Here is a 22,599-nt window from a genome sequence, read left to right as displayed (position 1 = left end):
CAAAAAAGCCATGGAAAGTTTTTTTTTTTTAAACGGACCTTAACCCGTAAAGATGAGATGTAGCCTCCAAACACTAGCCGTGGTCAGTACCTGTTTGTGTAGTTATAGTCCCCTAGCCTGTGGTGTGGTTAGGTTCTTTTTTGGAGAGGTCATATTGTTGAGTTTAGGGTAGAATCTACTTTAAGGAGGCATTTTTAAACTTAGAACAGAAAGCTAAAGCTCTCTGAAGTAGAAGACACGTATTGTTCTTCAACTGGAAAAAAGGCAGACTGAACACCAGTAGGTGTTAGACCAGGACCAAAAGGTCTCCAATCTTTTCATCCTCAGAGTCTGAGTAGATCTTCAGGTAGCAGATGTAAAGTCTAGGACTTTATATAAATGGAGATATAACAAGAAACCTCAAGCAGTGATCCTTTGAAATGTAGCACAGAGAATGTTACACTACCTCTCAAATCGCCGTGCTTAAAGGGCTGATTCTCTGAATGAGATAAATTGAGGATCCAGACAAGACGAGTGCCGCTCTGAGAAAGCAGCAGCACTTCAGTCTTAATGGTGTGAGCCGACTGTCAGCTTCGAACCCTTCAATTCAACTCCATTATACATTTACAGAGCCAGAATGTTTTTTATTTGTATCAAACGCGGTAGCATGCCAATGGAAACAGTTGACACATTGTTTAGGAGTGTGTCTATATTTGTAGAAAAGAAAAAGCTCCTTGAGATATAACATTATTTCCTTTGAGTCAAACAGTCTCTTCTTCTGCTGGCAGAGATAGCTGGAGCTGCATCCTGTTTGACTACTTTACTTCCTGTCTATAACCCCTCTAGGCGACTGACAGAGTAAAGAAACAAAAGGACTGTGTGTCCTTTTAAGTTGGAAGCACCCTGGCACACACACAGAGGCACAGGCCCATGCTCTGATGAAGGCTAATGGTGAGGGACTTATACTCCATATTACATTCTGGTCTGGGGTAACTTCCGCTCAGACCATGTCCACATTTTCAAAAAGCTCTTCATGACAGATATCCTTGAGTCTCAGGATTTTAGATATGGAGACAGACGAAAAGCCATTAATGGGTCTGTGTAAGGCAGCTGAATGTGGGGTATGCAAATGAAAGAGCTGGCATGTTGTGACAAGAGAAGGCGATAAGGCCTCAGAGATCAATGGTGGAATGCTAGGGCTCTGTGCATCACTGAATTAGGCTCAATGAGTTCAACCAAACATCAGCCCCCTCTATGGAAACAACCCTATCAGTGCTTACGAAGCCTGTTCAGTTCCAGCCCATGAATAAGACCTTGACGGGGGCAGTTCACACCAGGAGTTGACCTTGTGGTCGTGTCTACATGCATATCACAAAAAAACTCTGCCGATAACAGATTGGCTGCTTTGATACTGGTTAAAGTTGAAATCAAACACAGTTTTTCTCCCTCTGACATCAATGCACGCACAATAGAACAGCAGAGTATGTATTATGACTGCTTTTTACCACAGCGCTGGCGCTCCTCTTCTCCGTTTAATAAACTAAACAAAAACACCCGTGGGCAGCCATCTATTTCCCCTAATGCGGAGCTCAGCTTTAAGGAAATTTTAACAAATAAAAATGGTGAAAACTAATGTTCAACTTGGTCAGTTGGCAAGTTCAAGATGGCAAACAAACACTACATGTCCACAGCAGATGTCTGATTGATAAGTCACCTTAATAAATAATGTGTGCGTGTGTGCACGTGTATGTGTGTGTATGTGTGAGTGAGAGCGCTTGAAGGACTCACCACTCAGTTCACTGCTGTTTAGGCGCAGGGAGGCGCTCTCAGACTGCAGGCCGCGACTCTTCAACAACAACTCCAGAGGCTTCTTAGAGTCCTGACACAGAGATAGGAAATTGTTAAACCTTGTTTGATAAAATACATTGTCTAAATATTGTTCCAATAAAACTCAAATTGCAGCCTCCTTACCTGTGCTGAGGAGAAGTTTGAAGAGCCAAACTCCATTGACTTTAGGATACTGTGAAGTAAACAAGGAGAAATGGACCACTTTATTACTGCACCCACTGCAAAAAGGAGATCACAAATACACACAGCACCACAGGACTGACATTTATCTGCTATCAGCCCCCACAGAACATCTACATCAGCGACAGGCAGTCCTTCACTCTGCTCCGACCATCAAAATCTGATAATGCAATGAAATCCTTAGAGCCAATCACAGTAATTAAAATGGATTATTCAATCATGTGCTGGGTGCCAATTGGATTTCAGGCGATATTATCTATAAAGGAAAAAGCGTCTATGAAAAGGTTGGGAGGCAAATAAAGACACTTTAGTCTATTAGGAGAGGAATGCTTCCCTTTGGGACCACAGACGGGCTATCAATACAAATTCCCACAAATAGCTCTTTGGCTGACCATCATAGTGGTGCTGAAAACTCTCACAAACAGAGCCATTCACTGATACTACCTTTAGGACTTCTTCCAATTGGGAATATTATGCCTGAAAATCCAGTTACCAAATTAATGTTCAGACGGCCCTGCCGTCCAGACGAGTGAAGATGGTTAAATCCTGGTAAGAAACCACCCGAGTACCCTAAACATGGGCAGTGCCGTCCAATTATCTTATCTGCAAATCTTAACTTAGTTAGCCTTCTTGTTACTGACTTGGACTGAGATAACATGCAGCACAACACCAAAAAAACTGAAGCCACTGTTCACCGTCATCTTGGGATACCAGAAATGCTAGAGCTTATACAAGCCAATGTCATAGAAAACTGCATATGGCACAATAAAGCTTGTGACGTGTGTGTTGTTGATGAGTAAAGATAAAAAATGTCATTTATCATAACAGATTTCCTTGGTTGAATGACAGATCTATAGCGCACATTTATATGTGAATTTGGTCAGGTCGCCCAAAAAGTTATATATTGCAGCTTTAAAAGAAGCGAAAAGATTAGAAGAGCATGACACTAAACCCACATTTGGGGAGAAAGCATCCAAGTACATACCCCTTTAATGAGTGTACAGCACAGCCATTTTAGCTTCCCATCTCCAGACCCCAAACATTCTGATCAGATAAGAAAGCAGTGGCAAACAGAGGTTGAACGCAAAGTCCTACTGTCCAATCAAACTAACATTTCTGATAGGCACTACCAGTGCCAATAATACTCAGACTCAGCGAGTCCACATTCAAGGGCTAAATCTAAAGGTTAATGATAGTCTTGAGGGTGGTTTGGCAGGGTGTCCGAATCGCACATACTTGCACTCGGTGGCATCACAAGTATAGGCTTGGAGGCAGGAATTAATTTGACCTGGTTAATGTGTATGGTTTTTTGAACTGATGCCTGTGGCTGAGGGGAGGGAAGGCAGACTGAGGGGGGAAGTGAATTACCTGAGCTCTTTCTTGATGGCTTCGTAGTCTGCCTGCTCTCGCAGTTTCTCCTCCAGTTGCTGTGTGGAAAGAGAGACACTAAGTTACTCTCTTAAGATGGGGCACTAAAGGAGTGCTTAAGCAAGTGTACACTTGGGGAGTGTACTCTTGGGAGGACAGAGTGTAAAAGTAAGTGTATAATCAAGTGGGCTCAGTGCGTGGGGATAGAGCACACTTTAGCTATTTCAAGGCATGGGAAAATTAAGGAAAGTATAGACTTTAGAGACAACTCTGTATAAATAGGGGTGGTTTTACAGTGATCGCAATGAGGACCAATGAATTGGGAAGGAAATATTTGGAGAGTCACAGTATAGAATACGTTTTCTTAAGGAGTCCCAGTGCATTAGCATGTGTACATTTCAGATGGCTCAGTGCATTGAGAAGAGTTCATAATAATTCTGCTCCTTTCTCTTTTGTGCAATCTTTACACATTACCATGTAGCTACACCATATCACAACAACTTCCGATAGAGAAGCACTTCAGTCTCTGTGCATAAAGCTCACTGGATATGACATGTCTGTTCAGTCGTCATAGATACAAAGACTTGTCAGTCAAGTCCTAAATGCAGAGCCGTATGAGAGGTGCCCCGCAGAGTTCAGTAAAACCACTGTAATGTTTATGGATAAAGGGTTTAGGGCTACGCATTAGTCAACTGAAATGTTTCAGTTGTGAAATACTGTTTTTCTCAGTTAAAGCTGAAAGGTAGTGCTTACAGTAGGAGTAAAGAACTAAAACCACCAATTGTTTGTACAATATATAACTGCATTACCTGGAGGTACACTGATGCACTATAAACTACTATTGACAAATTCCACTTATTTTTTACATAGCACACAAGTTCAGATGAATACACAGTAGTTAGGCCTACTCTTCCTAACTGACCCCTAAACTCATGTTATGAAATTGACCAGAGGCCTTGCTGATGACCAGACTAGCCTACCTACGGAGGAGAAGCTGTGACTATCGAAGATGATGAGGTGGCCAATGAAGAGCTCCGTGGCCTGTCTGTCTATAACCCCCTGCCTGGCTGTACCATCTATGCTCCCTCCTCTCAAGATTCTACATTTCTCAACTGCCTATCATCTAAAGCTGTGGGACCATCGACCAAAGAACTGCCAGATCCCTAATTTTATTTTGTTAAAATGTTTTATGTTTATTTTGCTTTTAAAGAGACTGAGTTTTTACTTGTAATGAAAAGTACTATATGAAATCAATGTATTATTAGCGTTACGGCACTGACCAGGGCCCTCATAGCGTTACGGCACTGACCAGGGCCCTCATAGCGTTACGGCACTGACCAGGGCCCTCATAGCGTTACGGCACTGACCAGGGCCCTCATAGCGTTACGGCACTGACAAGGGCCCTCATAGCGTTACGGCACTGACCAGGGCCCTCATAGCGTTACGGCACTGACCAGGGCCCTCATAGCGTTACGGCACTGACCAGGGCCCTCATAGCGTTACGGCACTGACCAGGGCCCTCATAGCGTTACGGCACTGACCAGAGCCCTCAGTGTTACTGTGGTGGTGTGACGGGGCTAACCTTGAGTAAGCTCTCCTTGGTGCTGAGCTGCTGCTCCAGCTGGCTTATCTGCGAGGCAGAATTCTCCCGGATGTTGGCCAAGCTAGCCTGCAGTCTCTGCACGTCCTCGGCCAGCTGCAGCACCTCCCGCTCCTTGGCGCTCAGCTCCACCTCCAGACTGGAGCGCGACAGAACCTCCAGGGCCTGCTCCATGTCAGGGGCCTTTTGGATCTGTGTGGCAAGCTGGAGGGACTTGTTGGCGGACGACAGCTGTTCCCGAAGAGCCTCTGCTTCTCTCTCCGCTACCTCAGCTCTCTGTGAAGGAGAGAGAGACAAGTCAAGTTTCCCCACTATCCCACCCTTCGCTGTCATGTTGTCTACAGATAACTATAAGATAAATCACTGTAGGTCTCAAGTCTATACACAGCCATTTTTCAAGGCCCAAATCTAAATTTAAGATTTGCTAATATAACCTAAATGTTTGTCTAATAGACATTTATTTTACGTTGAAGTTTGAATTGCACACATGCATCTTTAGTTCCAAAATAGAACAGTGAGTACAGAATTTAGACCCATAGCGATTTCACTCTTATGGATTTGTATATTCATGCATATCCTCCTGCATCAGATCATGACTGAACCACATCAGAAAACAAGTGGGGGAAGAACACAAGGCATCCTAATGACTCATTACATGTTGAAGGTGCTTAAACATTCAACCTTTAGATATATCAGGAGCTAAGGCCTTCATCTTTATGGAATTATGGAAATGCTACATTTTTCAGGCGGTTAAGTTATTCCAAAAGTTTGGCTAATGAGGGCGCTATTTCATATAATGCCAAATAATTGTTTTGGGTGATTCTATTATAAATTGTAATCAGTGGGCTCCCTTTAATTATGCCGTAGCCAGAGAAAAACAAGGTAAGCAGATGCACAGGAAAACCTTTAGTGAGATATTACTCCCAAGGGCTAACGTATATTGAAGTGTGATGAAAACAGATACCCACACATTATAAATATTCTTCTAAAGAGTACCATTAACAATGTGCACTACAGAAGGAAAGAAAATCCTCCTCCACTGTCTCTCACATTATTATTACACAGCTAAATGTGACCATGATTGGAAGTGAATGTACCATCATTTATAACGTGATGGAATGACACTGCAACTTGCCCAGTCATTGGGAGTGGAGAAAATTAAGTGTCGTCTAGAGAAGGCTGACACCAATGATTCTCACTCAACGCCCCTATCTAAACCCTCTTTGTCGCTTTGCTAGCAGATCTGAGTGTGTGTGTAGTGTGCGTCTGCCTGCGCAGTCAGATAAGACAGGTGATTACAGGAACTAAGTGACAGCGAGGCGCACACAACATACACACACACACACACACACACACACACACACACACACTTCACCTGACAACTAATCACCTCACCAACTGAGCTTATTGATCAACTTCGGTGATAGTTTAATTTCAACTACCTGGTCTCTAGGCTTGGGCGGTATACCCTGGTATGGATGGTTTTCCAATACCGTCGAATATATATATTTTAATATTTTAGATACTTTTTAAGTACTTACCTGCAGTCAACTTGTGCAATACGTTAGGACAGGGGTACCTAACTCTTACACTATGAGGTCTGTAGCATGCTGGTTTTCTGTCCTATCTGATAATTAATTGCACACACACCTGGTGTCCCAGGTCTAAATCAGTCCCTAATTAGAGGGGAACAATAACAAAAATTGAGTGGAACTGGCTTCGAGGTCCAGAGTTGAGTTTGAGGGCGTTAGGAGATAAAGCAGATTGCGTTCTTCATTTCACTTGTCACACTATTTTACATTGTGAAGTTTACCGTAGTTCCCCAGAACAGTTTAGCCAGTTAATTGTTTGTTTGTAAAAGAGAGAGGAAGTCCAGCTCTGTATTGACAGGGGTCGCATTTTATATGCAAATTTCATGTTTTTTTGCTTCAATAGAATGATCAAGGACGTGCAACTGTAGTTTTACTTAACAGAAAATACATAAGTGCAACACATTCTGCAAAAAAAAAAGCTTAATTTTCATCAGAAGTGCAACGCTAGTTGTAAATGAAAACTTGTTCTCAACTGGCCTACCTGGTTAAATAAAGGTGAAATAAATAAAAATAAATAAAAAAGTGGCTGAATTAATAAGGTCACGGGGCATCATATAGTGTTCGCTTTCTGCCGTGTTTGAGAAGTCAAAGCCCTTTGGATGAGTTATCTGTACAGTTGCCACGGCTTGATTTCCTGCTCCTCCCCACTCTTCTCCAAACAGAGCAGGCAGGCCTGTTGTCCTCACGACTCCAGACTCCATACTGACACAGCGTGTACATATGCTGCTTCAGAGCCAGTATTGTTCTTCCTTCAGAAAAGCATGTGCCAAAACTGTGTTCATTTACACAATGTCTCTCATTCACATTTGATTGTAAATGTCCAAACTCACCAAAAATTACATTCGGTAGCTCCTACCTATATATGTATAACTTAATGAGCTGGATTACCTGTCTTCGCAATTTGCTTATTTCCGTTTGCGCTCATTAGCATATTTAACTAGCAGCCTCCATGGAAATTCGCTATTACTTGTGCTCATTTTATTAGCATTCTGGTAATAGACGCACGGCCAAAGGTTTTTTTTTTGGGGGGGGGGGGGTTCTCGCTGTCCGCAATAGGCTGAGAGAGGCTGGACTGAGGGCTTGTAGGCCTGTTGTAAGGCTGGTCCTCACCAGACATCACCGGCAACAACGTCGCCTATGGGCACAAACCCACTGTCGCTGGACCAGACAGGACTGGCAAAAAGTGCTCTTCGCTGATGAGTCGCGGTTTTGTCTCACCAGGGGTGTTGGTCAGATTCGCGTTTATCATTGAAGGAATGAGAGTTACACCGAGGCCTGTACTCTGGAGCGGGATTGATTTGGAGGTGGAGGGTCCGTCATGGTCTGGGGCAGTGTGTCACAGGATCATCAGACTGAGCTTGTTGTCATTGCAGGCAATCTCAACGCTGTGCGTTACAGGGAAGACATCCTCCTCCCTCATGTGGTACCCATCCTGACATGACCCTCCACCATGACAATGCCACCAGCCATACTGCTCGTTCTGTGCATGATTTCCTGCAAGACAGGAATGTCAGTGTTCTGCCATGGCCAGCGAAGAGCCCAGATCTCAATCCCATTGAGCACCTCTGGGACCTGTTGGATCAGAGGGTGAAGGCTAGGGCCCTTCCCCCCAGAAATGTCCGGGAACTTGCAGATGCCTTGGTGGAAGAGTGGGGTAAGAATGGGCAAATCTGGTGCAGTCCATGAGGAGGAGATGCACTGCAGTACTTAATGCAGCTAGTGGCCACACCAGATACTGACTGTTACTTTTGACCCCCCTTTGTTTAGGGACACATTATTCCATTTCTGCTAGTCACATGTCTGTGGAACTTGTTCAGTTTTTGTCTCAGTTGTTGAATCTTGTTATGTTCATACAAATATTTACACATGTTATGTTTACTGAAAATAAACACAGTTGACAGTGAGAGGACATTTCTTTTTTTTGCTGAGTTTACATGCGACTCTGGATGACACCATAATTATGTTTTTTTCTAAATTAGGGCTGTTTTTCGAAATAAGTTAAATCTGCTTCGTGTTTTGTTTTGTTTCCTTGCCACAATACTGACGTGTATAGCGATGCTGGTATCATCCCGGCCCTAATTCACAGTCTAACAAACTAGATATAAACAAGATCCCATGGTAAAGACGGCGTTGATGAACCTCACAAAAAATATTTTTCAACTCCAGACCCAAAGCCCATAGAGAGTAATTACACTGCTGCTCATTATCTTGGCTTATATTCTCGGCAGATATCAAAGGGTCGTCTCAGTGTAAATAATGCCTAATCACCGCTATGATGTTTCTGGGCAGAAAACATGGAGAAATACATTAAAGGGGGCCAAAGATGGAGAGGCAATGCCAGATTAGTCACACTCTAATAGGATAGCCTATGTGTCTGTATTGTTCTTCAAGAGGCTAGTTTCACTTTTTCTTTTTGGAATTTCCATGTTTCATATTTTCTGCAACACAATTTTGAACATATTTGAAACAGAGCAACTCCTGTATCAAGCTTCTTAAAAATACACACTGACACTAAGGCCAAAGGGTGTATATGAGTAGTATGTATCTTTGCATATTCATAACACACTTTGATAGGATGGTTGTGATGAGGGGTTAAAAACAGCCAGGGACTGACCTGATTGGCTCTCTTCAGGTCTGACATCACCACTTCAATCTCATCGCCCCTGTAGAAAGAACAGGGCATGTAATCAACAAGGAGGCAAACAAAAGGCTTGGCACACAAGCAACAGGATGGAACACAGTATAAAATAGCGTACATTTGTAGAGTGATAGATAACTGTGTGTTAACTGAGTGTTAACATGCACTGTAATGTTCTGTACGTGCATTTGCACACAACTCTGTATACATCTATACAATATATATTTACAACCATAACTGTATATACAGACTGGATTCCTACTGTATATAGAAACCTGACAATACGTTCCTACTGTATGTGTTTGTGTGTTTGATAGTGAGAGCTTCGTCCTCTAGAGTTGGCTTGCTGCATTTCTCGTCCCTGCCCATGCCCATTAAGACCCTCTCAGTTACACCCTAATCCTTCCGTCTCCCTGCCACTCTGTCCCTTCCTGAGCCATGAGGACAAGCCCTGCCGTAAAACAGAAGGATTACACTAATGTCGTTTTTAGGCCTCCCCCTTAATACACACTAATCTCATATCATATTTTTCCATTCTGTTTAGCGGCCGGGCTCAAGCCCACAAATGGCATTCGACTTAGGAGTTTATTCACATCTCTCCATGCTTAACCCCAGGGTTAAAAGGTATGCTTCGCTGGTTAGTATTATCCCACACTTTGTGCTCCTCCGTCAGCTACCGGACAATTGTTCAGTGACTCAATAGGATTTACTACACTGGAGTTGGAACTGAACGTGCATTTGAAAATGTGATATTTGACATTTCATTTGATATTCACTTATCGTGGTAGAGGAACAGGTGTTAAATCCATTCCAGCAAATAGAAACAATATCGGGTTTTGTGTCATGCAACCAATTGCGAGTGTGAGTGTGTGTGTGTGTGTGTGTGTGTGTGTGTGTGTGTGTGTGTGTGTGTGTGCGTGTTTTGGGTTGACGTGGTACTTCTACCCTTGGTTTTTTAATTACCCCAGCCAGTCAGAATTGCAGGGCTCAGATAACGGTTTCTTCTCAGTGGGCCCCTTCCATTTATGCAGGCTCAGGCTGTGGCAACGCTCACACACTGAGTGGAGCCAAATGTTGCCATGCTTAATTTAATGGCAACATCTAATTATAGATAATAACTTTGAATGCTTTAAATTATGTTAATTGGGTTTCGTGTCACATTTTAAGTGCACGGCATATTTGTAATGAGCAGGGATTATCATTGAGATGCATTGTTATTCATAATAAACTGTAGATCAACTGCTTCTATTAAAGATTGCAATGTGATACCGATACTGCTGATTGAGACACGGCCACAAACAAATAGCGTTGTGGATGGAAACAACACACATGGGGCCAATACAACCCTCTGGCTGCAGTCCAAATCATATGACATTAAATCTCCTCTACTGTTAAAAGCATTCTGTGTTTGGACAACACAATCCAATTGTAAAAGCTTCTGGAGAGAGAGACGAGGAAAAGCTTTCCCAACCAGTTAGTGTTGTGATTTTAACAAGATACCCAGGCATTAACAATGTGTGCTGCTCTTGATACTAATGCAACCCAAATAGCATTGGAATTTGATAGTTCAATCAAGGTACAGATGCAAAGTATTATTAAATACCTTTGGATTTGCCTGGATTTGGGAATTAGGGAAAGGAAATACTGCTGTAATGCTGAGAGGAGGATCAGCGATTAGGTTTGGGAATAAAATGTATTAACAGTGTGCGATCTGTGGTCATGGCACCGATGCACAATCCCCCACTCACCCCCATCCCCTCACCCAGCCGTGCTACAACACAACCCAGTTACACTGGGACAAGGACAATACACTGTCACATCACAACAATACTGTTCTATTGGAGGGATACAAGGCAAGCTAAGGGAAATTATTTGTTGTGTGATTCTCCAGACATCTGTTATGAAGCATACATATAGAAATAGTCAATGCATGGAAATCACTTCCCCAAAAATGCAATTGAATTCATGCAGAATGTCGGTAAATGTGGAATCTAAGCCGGAGACTCTGGGATTAAGACCAGAGCAGGCAGCACCTTCTGTGGAACATGTCTTGGTTGTCTAGGTCTGGGCACCCACAACACCCCCACACAGTCAGTCACAGTAGTCGCTACCTGACTGCGTAAAACCAAATTCAGACCAGTGAGAGTGAACAAACATCTCCCTCCGGGTGTACAGTGAACCATATTCACACAGTACAGACCCTGACTCCAGAGGACCGGAGGTGTTTGCCCTGCTCCTCTTCGGGATCAGTGTCCCTTCCACGGGACGGTTGAGCTAATGTAGGCTAATGCGATTAGCATGAGGTTGTAAGTAACAAGAACATTTCCCAGAGACTTTGGGAACAGTGCAGTTATAAACAAGACTCCCAGAGACTTTGGGAACAGTGCAGTTATAAACAAGACTCCCAGAGACTTTGGGAACAGTGCAGTTATAAACAAGACTCCCAGAGACTTTGGGAACAGTGCCGTTATAAACAAGACTCCCAGAGACTTTGGGAACAGTGCAGTAGGTTAAGGTGTTGGGGCTCCACAATTATTCTACCACTCATCCAGAATGCTTAATCATAAATACTGAAAATGTGCTGAATATGATGTAGTCTGTTGAGCTCACCCTGGATGCATTTTGAACCCCGATACCTGACATTAAAACGTCACCACCTCAGATGACTTGAGCTAGAGTGAACCGAAGGTGTGCAAATGGCCCCTGTAGTAGTGCTGAAGGTGTGTGTTGGGGTTTTCTGGTCAAAACCAGGGGCCGGGGCCCTCTTCTCTCGGCCGCCCTGACCTTTCCATCGCCGCCTGTTGGAAATGAGCCGTTAACTCCTCTGGTCGGGCTCTGTGGCCGGGAAGAGTCCGGAACGCTACGATACGCCTCTGGTAATCCATTCCTCTTCACCACTCTATCCCTCTCTCTCTTTTCCCTTCATATCCTGTGCCCCCTTACTCCCAGCCCAATCCCCCTGGGCCAGCACGACATTTCACAGATTTAGCCCATTAGATTTTCATTTTCCTCCCGTTCTCTTTCAGCACAGCCAATGTCGCCTTGGAGATTGTTCGCTTTCCTCCTTTGTCTTTTTTTCCCCTCACTTACTCGCTCCCTCTTTCTCTCTTCTGGTGTAGTTGCTTAACCTTTCTGTGGCTGGAGAGGCAAAATGGCCCCCGGGGTTTGGCTCTTCTCGCTGTGTGTGTGTGTGTCGGAGGAGGAGGAGAATGGAAGGCCATGTTAACATGGCCATTCTTCACACTGATGTGGCCGGGCTGCTCGTCACAATATTGTTATCCACTTTTATTAGAGTTTCCACCCACAACAACCACACAGACCCAAGAGACAATGATACTGCTGGACCCATAACACTCATCCACCTAGCTAACACAGCCTATTCAGGAAATACACATCATTTAGTAGAGCACCATGAACCAGTATTTTATGTGGCTGGTAACAAAGTCCAGGGAAAATGAAAAGGGTGGGGATATCATTCATACAACACTCCACATATGATACCATTCTTCCCAACATACAAAATATGTCCTCAGAGGGAAGAAATAGCATTGTGCTGATAGTGTTGTTGCCCCGTTGCTGCGCTCGCCCAAAATAGCGCTAAAGCTAACATCTGGAGTGAAATGTTCCAGTTATGTCCTACAACACACACGGTCACACACATATTGTATTATGCTACCAGGCCTGGCATGCCCTGCTGCTGAATCTCTCTATCAATCCAGAGCTGTGTTTATATTGCTCGGGCCATGGAGCTCTGCTTACAGTGTCACTGTGGGGGTTTGCAATAATATTGTGGAGGTCCGCCTGTGATGTCATTTGTAGCACTGGAGAACACTATAAACAGGCTCTTTTGGGATGGCTCACCAGTCATAATATAATAACTTAGAGGAAAAGAAAGTGGGTTTTAAGGGGTTCTGGTGATGAAAATAGGAGGTATGTTCGTGTGTGTGGGATGTGTATCAGCCAGTCCCCTATTCTGCAGAAGAATAAATCTCAACTGACAGCAAGGGGTGTGATGGTGATGAGTGAAGGGACATTGGCAGTGGCATATCATAAATAGAGACAGAGAGAGAGAGACAGAGAGAGAGCGAGAGAGAGAGAGAGAGAGAGAGAGAGAGAGAGAGAGAGAGAGAGAGAAAGAGAGAGAGAGAGATAGAGAGAAAGAGAGAAGGCTCATCTCAGCCCGATGCAAAATCACAACACATCAGGGCACCGGGGAGGGAAACGGAGCTCCGACCGAGCAGAAACGCCACAGTCAAAAAAGCCCACCGCCAGCGTGCCCGAGACCATGTCATAACACCGTGCCGGTGTCTGGGACACACACACACAACCCGCGACGGGTTGGGGGGAGAGGCGTGAACAAACTTGACATTTATCTCTTGGTGGAGCGAGTGGCTGAGGAAATCAGACTGCCATCAGGGTTTAAGGCTGCTCATTTGAGCGCCTGTCCACATGCGTCCCGTACGTGCAGGCCAACTCAAATAAATCAACACAGATTGCCCAGATACGGAGAAACAGACACTCGCACAAATTACATGGATGTGTACACACACACACACACACACTTCTCCAAACAGATATACGCTCTAACATAACACACAAACACACACCCCACATCCATCTCTCTCTCCCCTCCTATAATTTCCTTTCCCTTCTTCCTCTTCTCCTCTCATCTATCCTCTTTCCCCTTGTTCTCTCCCTCCCTCCCTCTCTCACCTCCCCTCCTCCCACCTCTGCCTGCCTCCCTCCTCACCCCTCCCTCCCTCTCTCTCTCTCTCTCACCTCTGCCTCTCACTCTCCCCTCCTATCCCGCTCTCTCTGTGGGCCTGTCATGTGCTAGGCTGATGTTATTAATGTGCACAGCTCTGGCGAGGCTAAGGCCCTGCCTACACCAGCTCAACTGGCTCTTGGCTGTGTGCGCACACATACCAACGCATACACGCATGCACACACATCCTGTCTATCTGCTCCACTAAAGACGGAGACTGGGAAAGAGTGGGCGTGAGAGAGGGGGAGAGAATGGGCTCTCCATGGAACAGCTTGAGAGATTATGTGTGTCGGTGTGTGTGCACTATATGTGAGGGACCCTACGTCACTACTTCACAGGAGAGGCATTTGAACGTAAACATTTATTTTTTATTCAAATACATTTTTGGGCAGAAATGCTTTCTGGAAAGTTAACTTTCATGTGCCTCAAACTTTTATGCTATCTGAAATTACAAATTTCTATTGTTAAATTACGAGCCTAGTTGGTTTAGACACAGAAAAAAAGACAGAAAAAAAATCTTCCTGCTAGCCATGATTGGCTGAGATAATGGATGGGCTGAAGTGAGAGGAGAGAGGATTGGTCTGCCATGTAGCGTGCTTCTGTCTATAACATGAGCTGCTCAGTATGTGTAGGTAATCCTTTCTACCTCAGCTTTTTTGAGAGATATCACAAAAAACGACAAAAGTGTTGCTAATGCTCTCCACTTTCTGGAGGATGATTGTGCCATGCTGACTCTGACTCGAAACGAATCCCTGATTTGGTAAAAACATTAATTGAACCAGACATTGTTAGAGTCTTCTGAACCAGCATTCAACAGTGGAAAAAAATCTGTGGAATGCCCAGTGGAAGCAGAGTATGATAGCTAAGGAAATGGAGACAATTCTGCCGTTTGATTGAAAATATGTGTAGGGAGTCGAAAAGAGAACACACAGAAGGCAGCGCCGACAGTGATGGCCACCTCGTATTTTGTTTTTTAACGTGTTATTTCTTACATTAGTACCCCAGGTAATCTTAGGTTTCATTACATGCAGTCGGGAGGAACTACTGAATATAAGAGCAACGTCAACTCACCATCATTACGACCAGGTATACAACTTTCCCGAAGCGGATCCTCTGTTTTGCCCACCACCCAGGACAATGAATCGGATCCCAGCCGGCGAACCAAAACAACGTCGCCGTAAAAGGGGCAAACGAAGCGGTCTTCTGGTCAGGTTCCGGAGACGGGCACATCGCGCACCACTCCCTAGCATACTACTCGCCAATGTCCAGTCTCTTGACAACAAGGTTGATGAAATCCGAGCAAGGGTAGCCTTCCAGAGAGACAGAGACTAACGTTCTTTGCTTCACGGAAATAAGGCTCACTCGAGACACGCTATCGGAGTCGTTACAGCCAGCTGGTTTCTTCACGCATCGCGCCAACAGAAACAAGCATCTTTCTGGTAAGAAGAGGGGCGGGCCTTGTGATTAACGAGATGTGGTGTGATCATAACAACATACAGGAACTCAAGTCCTTCTGTTCACCTAACCTAGAATTCCTCACAATCAAATGTTGAATGCATTATCTACAAAGAGAATTATCTTCGATAAGAATCACAGCCGTATATATTCCCCCCCAAGCAGACACATCGACTTTATTTGACTCTATGTAAACTGGAAACCACATATCCTGAGGCTACATTCATTGTAGCTGGGGATTTTAACAAGGCTAATCTGAAAACAAGACTCCCTAAATTCTATCAGCATATCGATTGTGCAACCAGGGCTGGTAAATTGTTATTCTATCTTCCACGACGCATATAAGGCCCTCCTTTTGGAAAAGCTGACCATGACTCCATTTTGTTGCTCCCAGCCTATAGACAGAGCCTAAAACAGGAAGCTCCCGCGCTCAGGTCTGTTCAATGCTGGTCCGACCAATCTGATTCCACGCTTCAAGACTGCTTCGATCACGTGGATTGGGATATGTTCCGCATTGTGTCCAACAACAACAACATTGATGAATACGCTGATTCGGTGAGCGAGTTCATTCGCAAGTGCATCAGCGATGTCGTACCCACAGCAACTTTGAAAACATTCCCAAACCAGAAAGTGTGGATTGATGGCAGCATTCGTGACTTCTCATGAAGCTGGTTGAGAGAATGCCAAGAGTGTGCAACGCTGTCATCAAGGCAGAGGATAGCTACTTTGAAGAATCAAGCATATTTTGATTTGTTTAACACTTTTTTGGTTACTACATGATTCCATATGTGTTATTTCATAGTTGTGATGTCTTTACTATTATTCTACAATGTAGAAAAAGGTCAAAATAAACAAAAACCCTTGAATGAGTAGGTGTGTACTGGTACTGTACATAGATGAATGCTTCTCCCTCTCACGATGCCATGTTAATGTTGAGTTTGGATTTATCTTATTTTTTACCTTTATTTAACTAGGCAAGTCAGTTAAGAACAAATTCTTATTTTCAATAAAGGCCTAGGAACAGTGGGTTAACTGCCTTGTTCAGTGGCAGAACGACAGATTTTTACCTTGTCAGCTCGGGGAGATGATCTTGCTTTGATCTTTATTTGATATAGTGTATGTTTGATATAGTGTATGTTTATCAGAGACGGTAATGTGAAGAACAACATGACCTGCACCAAAGTCAAATTAGGATATAACGTTAGGCCAAACGAGACCGTATCCAAATTCTAAATTCTCCAGTAGAATGCACTGCTTTTATTTCGTCACACAATTTTCTGTAATTAGCTCACCATTGAATAGTGATCTTGATGTAAGTTTATTTCCCTGTAATAATTAATAAAAACTAGCTAAAGTTAAGACTTTGTCATAGAATAGAATGCTCATGATATAACTGTGACAACTGTCTACAGACATAGTATAAACCAGCCTTTAGTCTTGACATCTTTGGTTGTTTAGTGCACTACTGTACTCACTCTGTTTAGCACATGGCCTCACATGTGAATCCTTCAAGAAATGGGTGGGGCTAAAGCTTAAGAGGGTGTCAACAATGCTGAATGGGTGTAGACAAAGAAGAGCTCTCCGGCAGGTGTATCAAAACATTCAAAGGCCATTTCCTCAAATGTGGGGTTACAAGTTTATTCCAAGCAGAATTCCTTTCCCAATGTTCCTCAACTGTAGTGTATGATATACCATTTTCTAGTCTCTATTTTTATCCAATGTAAAAAACAATTTCAAATTTTGCTACATAAGACTGAATTGAGCTGTTGGGTCACATATGTGTTTGTGTATGAGATAGCGAGCGTAGGGCCCTCTGTGGAAAGCACCAGAGCTGCTGTTTGCGAAGCCTTCTCGATCAATAGGACATTAATCTTTAAAGGAAACAGAAACACAGGCAGGCGCGCTCAAAGAGCCCAGCTCTTCATGATCTAAGACCTCTCCCATCCAATTTGGGCTGAGGAGAAGCAAGAGACTGCTGTTTTCTTAACCGCACGCACACCTGCAATGAGGTCACGCAAAGTGTGTGTGTGGCGAGGGCACCCCCCCCCAGGTGTTCAGTCAGCCTCTACCCTGCACAGTGGGCCTGACACTAGTCACTAGCTATATGGGGTGCAGTTTGTCCCTAGGGTGAGAAGATAGGCCAGGTACGTCCAAAAGCATTGGAAGACTGATTCATTCTCTGTTCAAACACTGTATTTTACAGGAACCTGGTGTAATATGGGGAGTAGCACCCAGACAGAGGTAAAGTGCCCTGACAGCTGGAGCTACCTGGGCAACCGTGTGTGTGTGTGTGTGTGTGTATATGAGCATGTGTATGTGCTTGTGTGTTACTGTGTGTGTGTCCCTCACCTTAGGCCTCCTCCAGGCACCTGACCATGGACAAACATCCTCTTGCAGCTGTGCACACACCTCCCCAGGTGTTCAGTCAGCCTCTACCCTTCACAGTGGGCATGACACTGTAGTCACTAGCTATTCTACCCACTGGCCTACTTTCTCGCTCCTTTTTCTCCCTCTCTGCAGTCTCTCTTTCTCTCTACCCCTCTTTCTCTACCTCACTCAATGGGGCTACAAATGACAAATATATACCATCACGCAAGCACAGACAATGAATACTAATCTACACACAAACAAGCACGCATGTACAGTACTACACATAGAATGAATAGAACAGACGAATCCTTGTATTTCTGTGCATTTAATCCTATCGGCAAAATCCAGATTACTTCAGAAAAACTGGGCCCTGGAGGTACCACAGAGGCAGGAGAGATGGGGAAGACGCACACACAAAATCATCAGTCCACATAGCCCAGAAGCGTGCGATGGCTCTGGTCTGTACATCAAAGTGCAGTTGGGTGTTTGGGAATTTTCTAAAACGGGCTCCACTGGAGCGATACACACGGTGGTGTGCTGAGAGCCAGGTGTACTGGAGCCCTCAGCCCCCTGGCAATGCTAGCTACCTTACATACATGAACAAACACCCACGTGCAAACACACATACCAAAACACCTCACTCCATCTAGACGGCAGTTTTCTAAATGATAGATCGTATTTGCCTCCATGGAGTTCTTAAAAGCACTTTAGTCAGTCCAAAGGTTAAGATGAATTCAAATTGGGCTTTCAGCAGTCCCCCAAAAGACTACAAGCCAACTATAGTTTGAACATACTAAACAACAGAACACTTCAGTCTTACTCAATACCTCTAGATTTCTGCCTAAATAGACATACCCAAAAGTAACTGCTAGTCATGTGTAATTACATGATTCTGACATGCCAAAACGTGGTATATTTGGATAGACGACATCTGGGCGATTATGAGGAAATGATCAGAAGATAGGAGTTACATAGTTCAGAATACACAAGATCAAGCACACACAAAATAAAAACAAATCGTTTTTTTTTATTTTGAAAGTAATCTTTTATTGACAAGCTATGAGTGAATTATTGATGCCCAGAGCTGGAAACACATCAGATGGCTTCCACAAAATGTGAACAATATTAGAAAAAAATGGGATTAATAGACCTAACAGCTAGAAATGGGCAGATGTTTTAGTAAGTAGTGTCAGGTGTGGTGTCCCTAAACCTCTCCAAAGTGGCATATGTCTGTAAATGAGATCATTCCAGTGCTATTACATATTTCCAATCCCTAAATGCTATTTGTTCAGTATAAAAACACAATTTGTACCATATCAACCTCACACACATTGTGGTGGTGTTATGGGGTATTCAAGGTACATTCACATGTCCTTTCAACCTCTCCAAAGTGTCCAAATGTGGTAATTGTTTTCGCACACTGGGTGTGCCTAAAAGTTATTGTTCATTATAAGAATTACATTTGTACCACAACAACCTCTCGCAAACATTGTGGTGGTGTCGGGGGACATACAGGGGATATCCAAGTGTTTTTCTACCTCCCCAAAGTGCCTAAACATTGTGGTGGTGTCGGGGGACATACAGGGGATATCCAAGTGTTTTTCTACCTCCCCAAAGTGCCTAAACATTGTGGTGGTGTCGGGGGACATACAGGGGATATCCAAGTGTTTTTCTACCTCCCCAAAGTGCCTAAACATTGTGGTGGTGTCGGGGGACATACAGGGGATATCCAAGTGTTTTTCTACCTCCCCAAAGTGCCTAAACATTGTGGTGGTGTCGGGGGACATACAGGGGATATCCAAGTGTTTTTCTACCTCCCCAAAGTGCCTAAACATTTAGACTAGGCATATCCAAAGTATTGGTCCCACATTCAAATGAACTGTTTACAAAAACAATATAAAAGCAACAGATAAACATTTTAAAAAAATATGAAATATATTATCAAACACAAACTTGGGTACACACGTGTCCGACACTAAAATAGAAATAAGATGAACGATTACAATCCAGGTGTAGATGATTAGATTTCACTTTCACCATTGCTTGTGCATGTATTGATAGTCTTTGAAGCAGGAAAAAAAAGCCAACTGACATTGCAGACAGAAGATCTGGCATTTCACCCTTTTCCCCACCTGTGTTTTGTGCAAACTTGCAGGTCTTCCTTTTGGCATGTGTGTTTGATAATGGCGCTCACCTTGAGTGGGGGGTCTTGTGATGGTTGTGAGGTTGCTTTGGGCCTCCAATTCAGCCATTTCCAACACCAGCTGCTCTCGGAAGGCCAACTGGGAGAGAGGGATTTTACCTTTTGCTTTGGCCATCTGCTTGTGGAGAATAAAGCATTTACTGTAGCAATGTCCACAAAGTGGTCAAAAAAGTATTATTATACCACTTCCTGGTCTTGTGGAGGCCCTGGTAGTAGCCTATCAGAGCATCAGATAGGTCGACACCCCCATGTTGGCATTGTAGTCCTTCACAGAAACTGGGAAATTCTTCCCTTTTCACCCTCCTTGAGACATGGTTGTTATTGAATGCCTTATCCTCTGTGGTAAGCATAGTTACTTCCCTATAGTGTCCTTCTGTTTCACAAAAAGCAGCTTGTTAGTCCTGATCCAACATATGGTCCCCCTCTCCACTGTCTTTGTCATGTTGTTTACCTTAGTCTTGGGGAACCTGATTATGTTAGGACGAATGGTGCCACAAACCCTTATTTTCTTTTTCAAGAGATCTGTGAAAAGTGGATATAGAACCATCAGATGGGGTGACAACCTTGCCCAGAAAGGGGTTGCTTGCTGGGGAGGGGTGGCTCCCAAATGTCATCATCCATATCGACTGCATCCTCCACTCTGTGGTGAATAAAATAAAGGGATGTATTGTTGTAAGACACACAGAATTACAGTTGACTAAATTTACAAAACGACATTACTGTGAAGTAAAAACACCAAGCCTACACTTTATCTGTACAGAGACTCGCATAGAAGGTGTGAAGCACACACACACACACACACACACACACACACACACACACACACACACACACACACACACACACACATGCAAGCAGTAACACTTTGGAGACAAAGGCAGAGGTGAGAGCCACAAATAAACAATGGCCATGAGAGATTAGTGGCCTCTCCAAAGGGTGAAATTTAGAACAGAAAAGTGACCTAATATGACAATAACCACTTTGAAATTATATAACATTGAAATGACTTGTTACATAGGCCTATGTAAACTAAATCCAAAGCACAAAAAGCAGACAACTTAAAAAAAACAAAATACATATACTCAAATAGCTATATAGTCATGAAAATAATGTACTTACAGATCTAAAAGTGGATCCAATCCTTCTAGAAAGCAATCTTTGTCGGCCGAGTCGAAATCCTCATCCAAATCGCTCCCCTAATCAGAGTCCGGCCCCAGTATTTTATTCAAAGCTTCTGTGTCGGTATGCTTATTCATAGCTGTCTTCTCTTTTTGGCTTCCTGTTCGATATTCTTCGTTTTTACTTTTTGCCCCTTTTGAGAAGCCATCTTTAATGCTAAAGCGATTAAATTAAAGCGGTGAAATCTGTTTACAAAGTAATGTATTGTGCTCGGTGTGTCTCGTCTCTGAGCCAGGTAACAATAGTTCTCATTTAGCCTAAAAGGTTCAAGGCCTTGTCAACTGCATATTCCTGGAAAACTTATCTCATTGGCTACAAGACTGTCAATGTGCCATAGTAGCCATTCCCTGTGTAATGGATGCAGGAAACATATTTTTCAAGAGCAAATATATATAGTCACTCAGTGGACATTCGATGTTGCCATTAAGTCATACATTATCAGATAATACTGGCAATAGGCTAGAATCGTTCCTATCAACCTAAGGATTAATTTCTTATCCCCCATTTAGCTATAGCTCAAACACAGACCACATTTAAGCTTACTTTGTAAGATGTTTGCTGTTTGGTGACAACCTTGTGTAAAATAAACATTTTGACTCTCGGGGCTGGTGATCAATAACGGTAGGTCACAAGGAGACAAATAAAACATCCTCGTGATCTGTGTTGTCCCAGCTTTTGGTGTGAATCAACGTATTCTGTGTTTATTTTGTGTATGCTTCACAACGCTAACCGGAATGTAGGTAGCAGCCATCTTGAAATTAGGTCATCGGCTTGGCCTGCCCTTATACATTCGTATGCCCACATATGGTAGTAAGTCACACCAAAGATTTTAAGGCACAGATCAATAGCCAAGATACTCAGCTTTCCGCAGGCACCCTGCTTTTGCAGATAGGAACTATTCTTCTCATACCAGACTGAATTGAATTTAAAAAAATAAAAATATGGGGACTTTATATTTATGAGGTTAATACCTGTATATATTTAATACACAAGTGATGAAATCTGGCTAAAACGACAGCAAAGGCAAAAAGGTCAAACATGCCAAACTTCTTTGTTACATGCAAAAAACACATTTACAATTCGCACATGCATATTAATATCCACTTGCACATGTGTGAAATAGGACAAATGAGCACCCAGCAAATTATGATTGTCAGCAAAAAGCCAAAGTCAACCGTAAATAGCCAGTACAATGCATTTTGCTGTGTGAGGATAGCATTCATTTATACAGAAACTGATACCAGGTAAGCCATTTATATCTGCTGTGTATGTTGCAGGGTAAAGGTGTTTTTATCTATACTGTCCTCTAGCCCACCGCTAGGAGGAGCATCCACTGTACTGTACACACACGGTCATACCTCCAGCTGGACTATTATCAATGCGAAATGAGAGACACACAGAGACGAACACAGACACACCAAA

The 22,599-nt window shown here is 43.4% G+C and overlaps 1 protein-coding gene across 6 annotated transcripts in view; it reads right to left on the bottom strand.

The window, feature by feature from the left end:
• The window catches only part of LOC112229108 (homeobox protein cut-like 1), a 227,154-nt gene that overhangs the window by 57,133 nt on the left and 147,422 nt on the right, over positions 1-22,599 (bottom strand). For all 6 annotated transcript variants that reach the window (XM_042309689.1, XM_042309690.1, XM_042309694.1 and 3 more), the window contains exons 9-13: positions 9,182-9,230; positions 4,958-5,251; positions 3,376-3,434; positions 1,951-1,999; positions 1,768-1,858 (exon numbers count right to left, since the gene is read on the bottom strand). In XM_042309689.1, coding sequence (XP_042165623.1) covers positions 1,768-1,858; positions 1,951-1,999; positions 3,376-3,434; positions 4,958-5,251; positions 9,182-9,230 — 542 coding nt within the window. The remainder of the gene's footprint in view (positions 1-1,767; positions 1,859-1,950; positions 2,000-3,375; positions 3,435-4,957; positions 5,252-9,181; positions 9,231-22,599) is intronic.

This window comes from Oncorhynchus tshawytscha, linkage group LG30 (genome assembly GCF_018296145.1).
Source record: "Oncorhynchus tshawytscha isolate Ot180627B linkage group LG30, Otsh_v2.0, whole genome shotgun sequence".
NCBI classification, from domain to species: Eukaryota; Metazoa; Chordata; class Actinopteri; order Salmoniformes; family Salmonidae; genus Oncorhynchus; species Oncorhynchus tshawytscha.
This window is presented reverse-complemented; position numbering and strand designations above follow the sequence as displayed.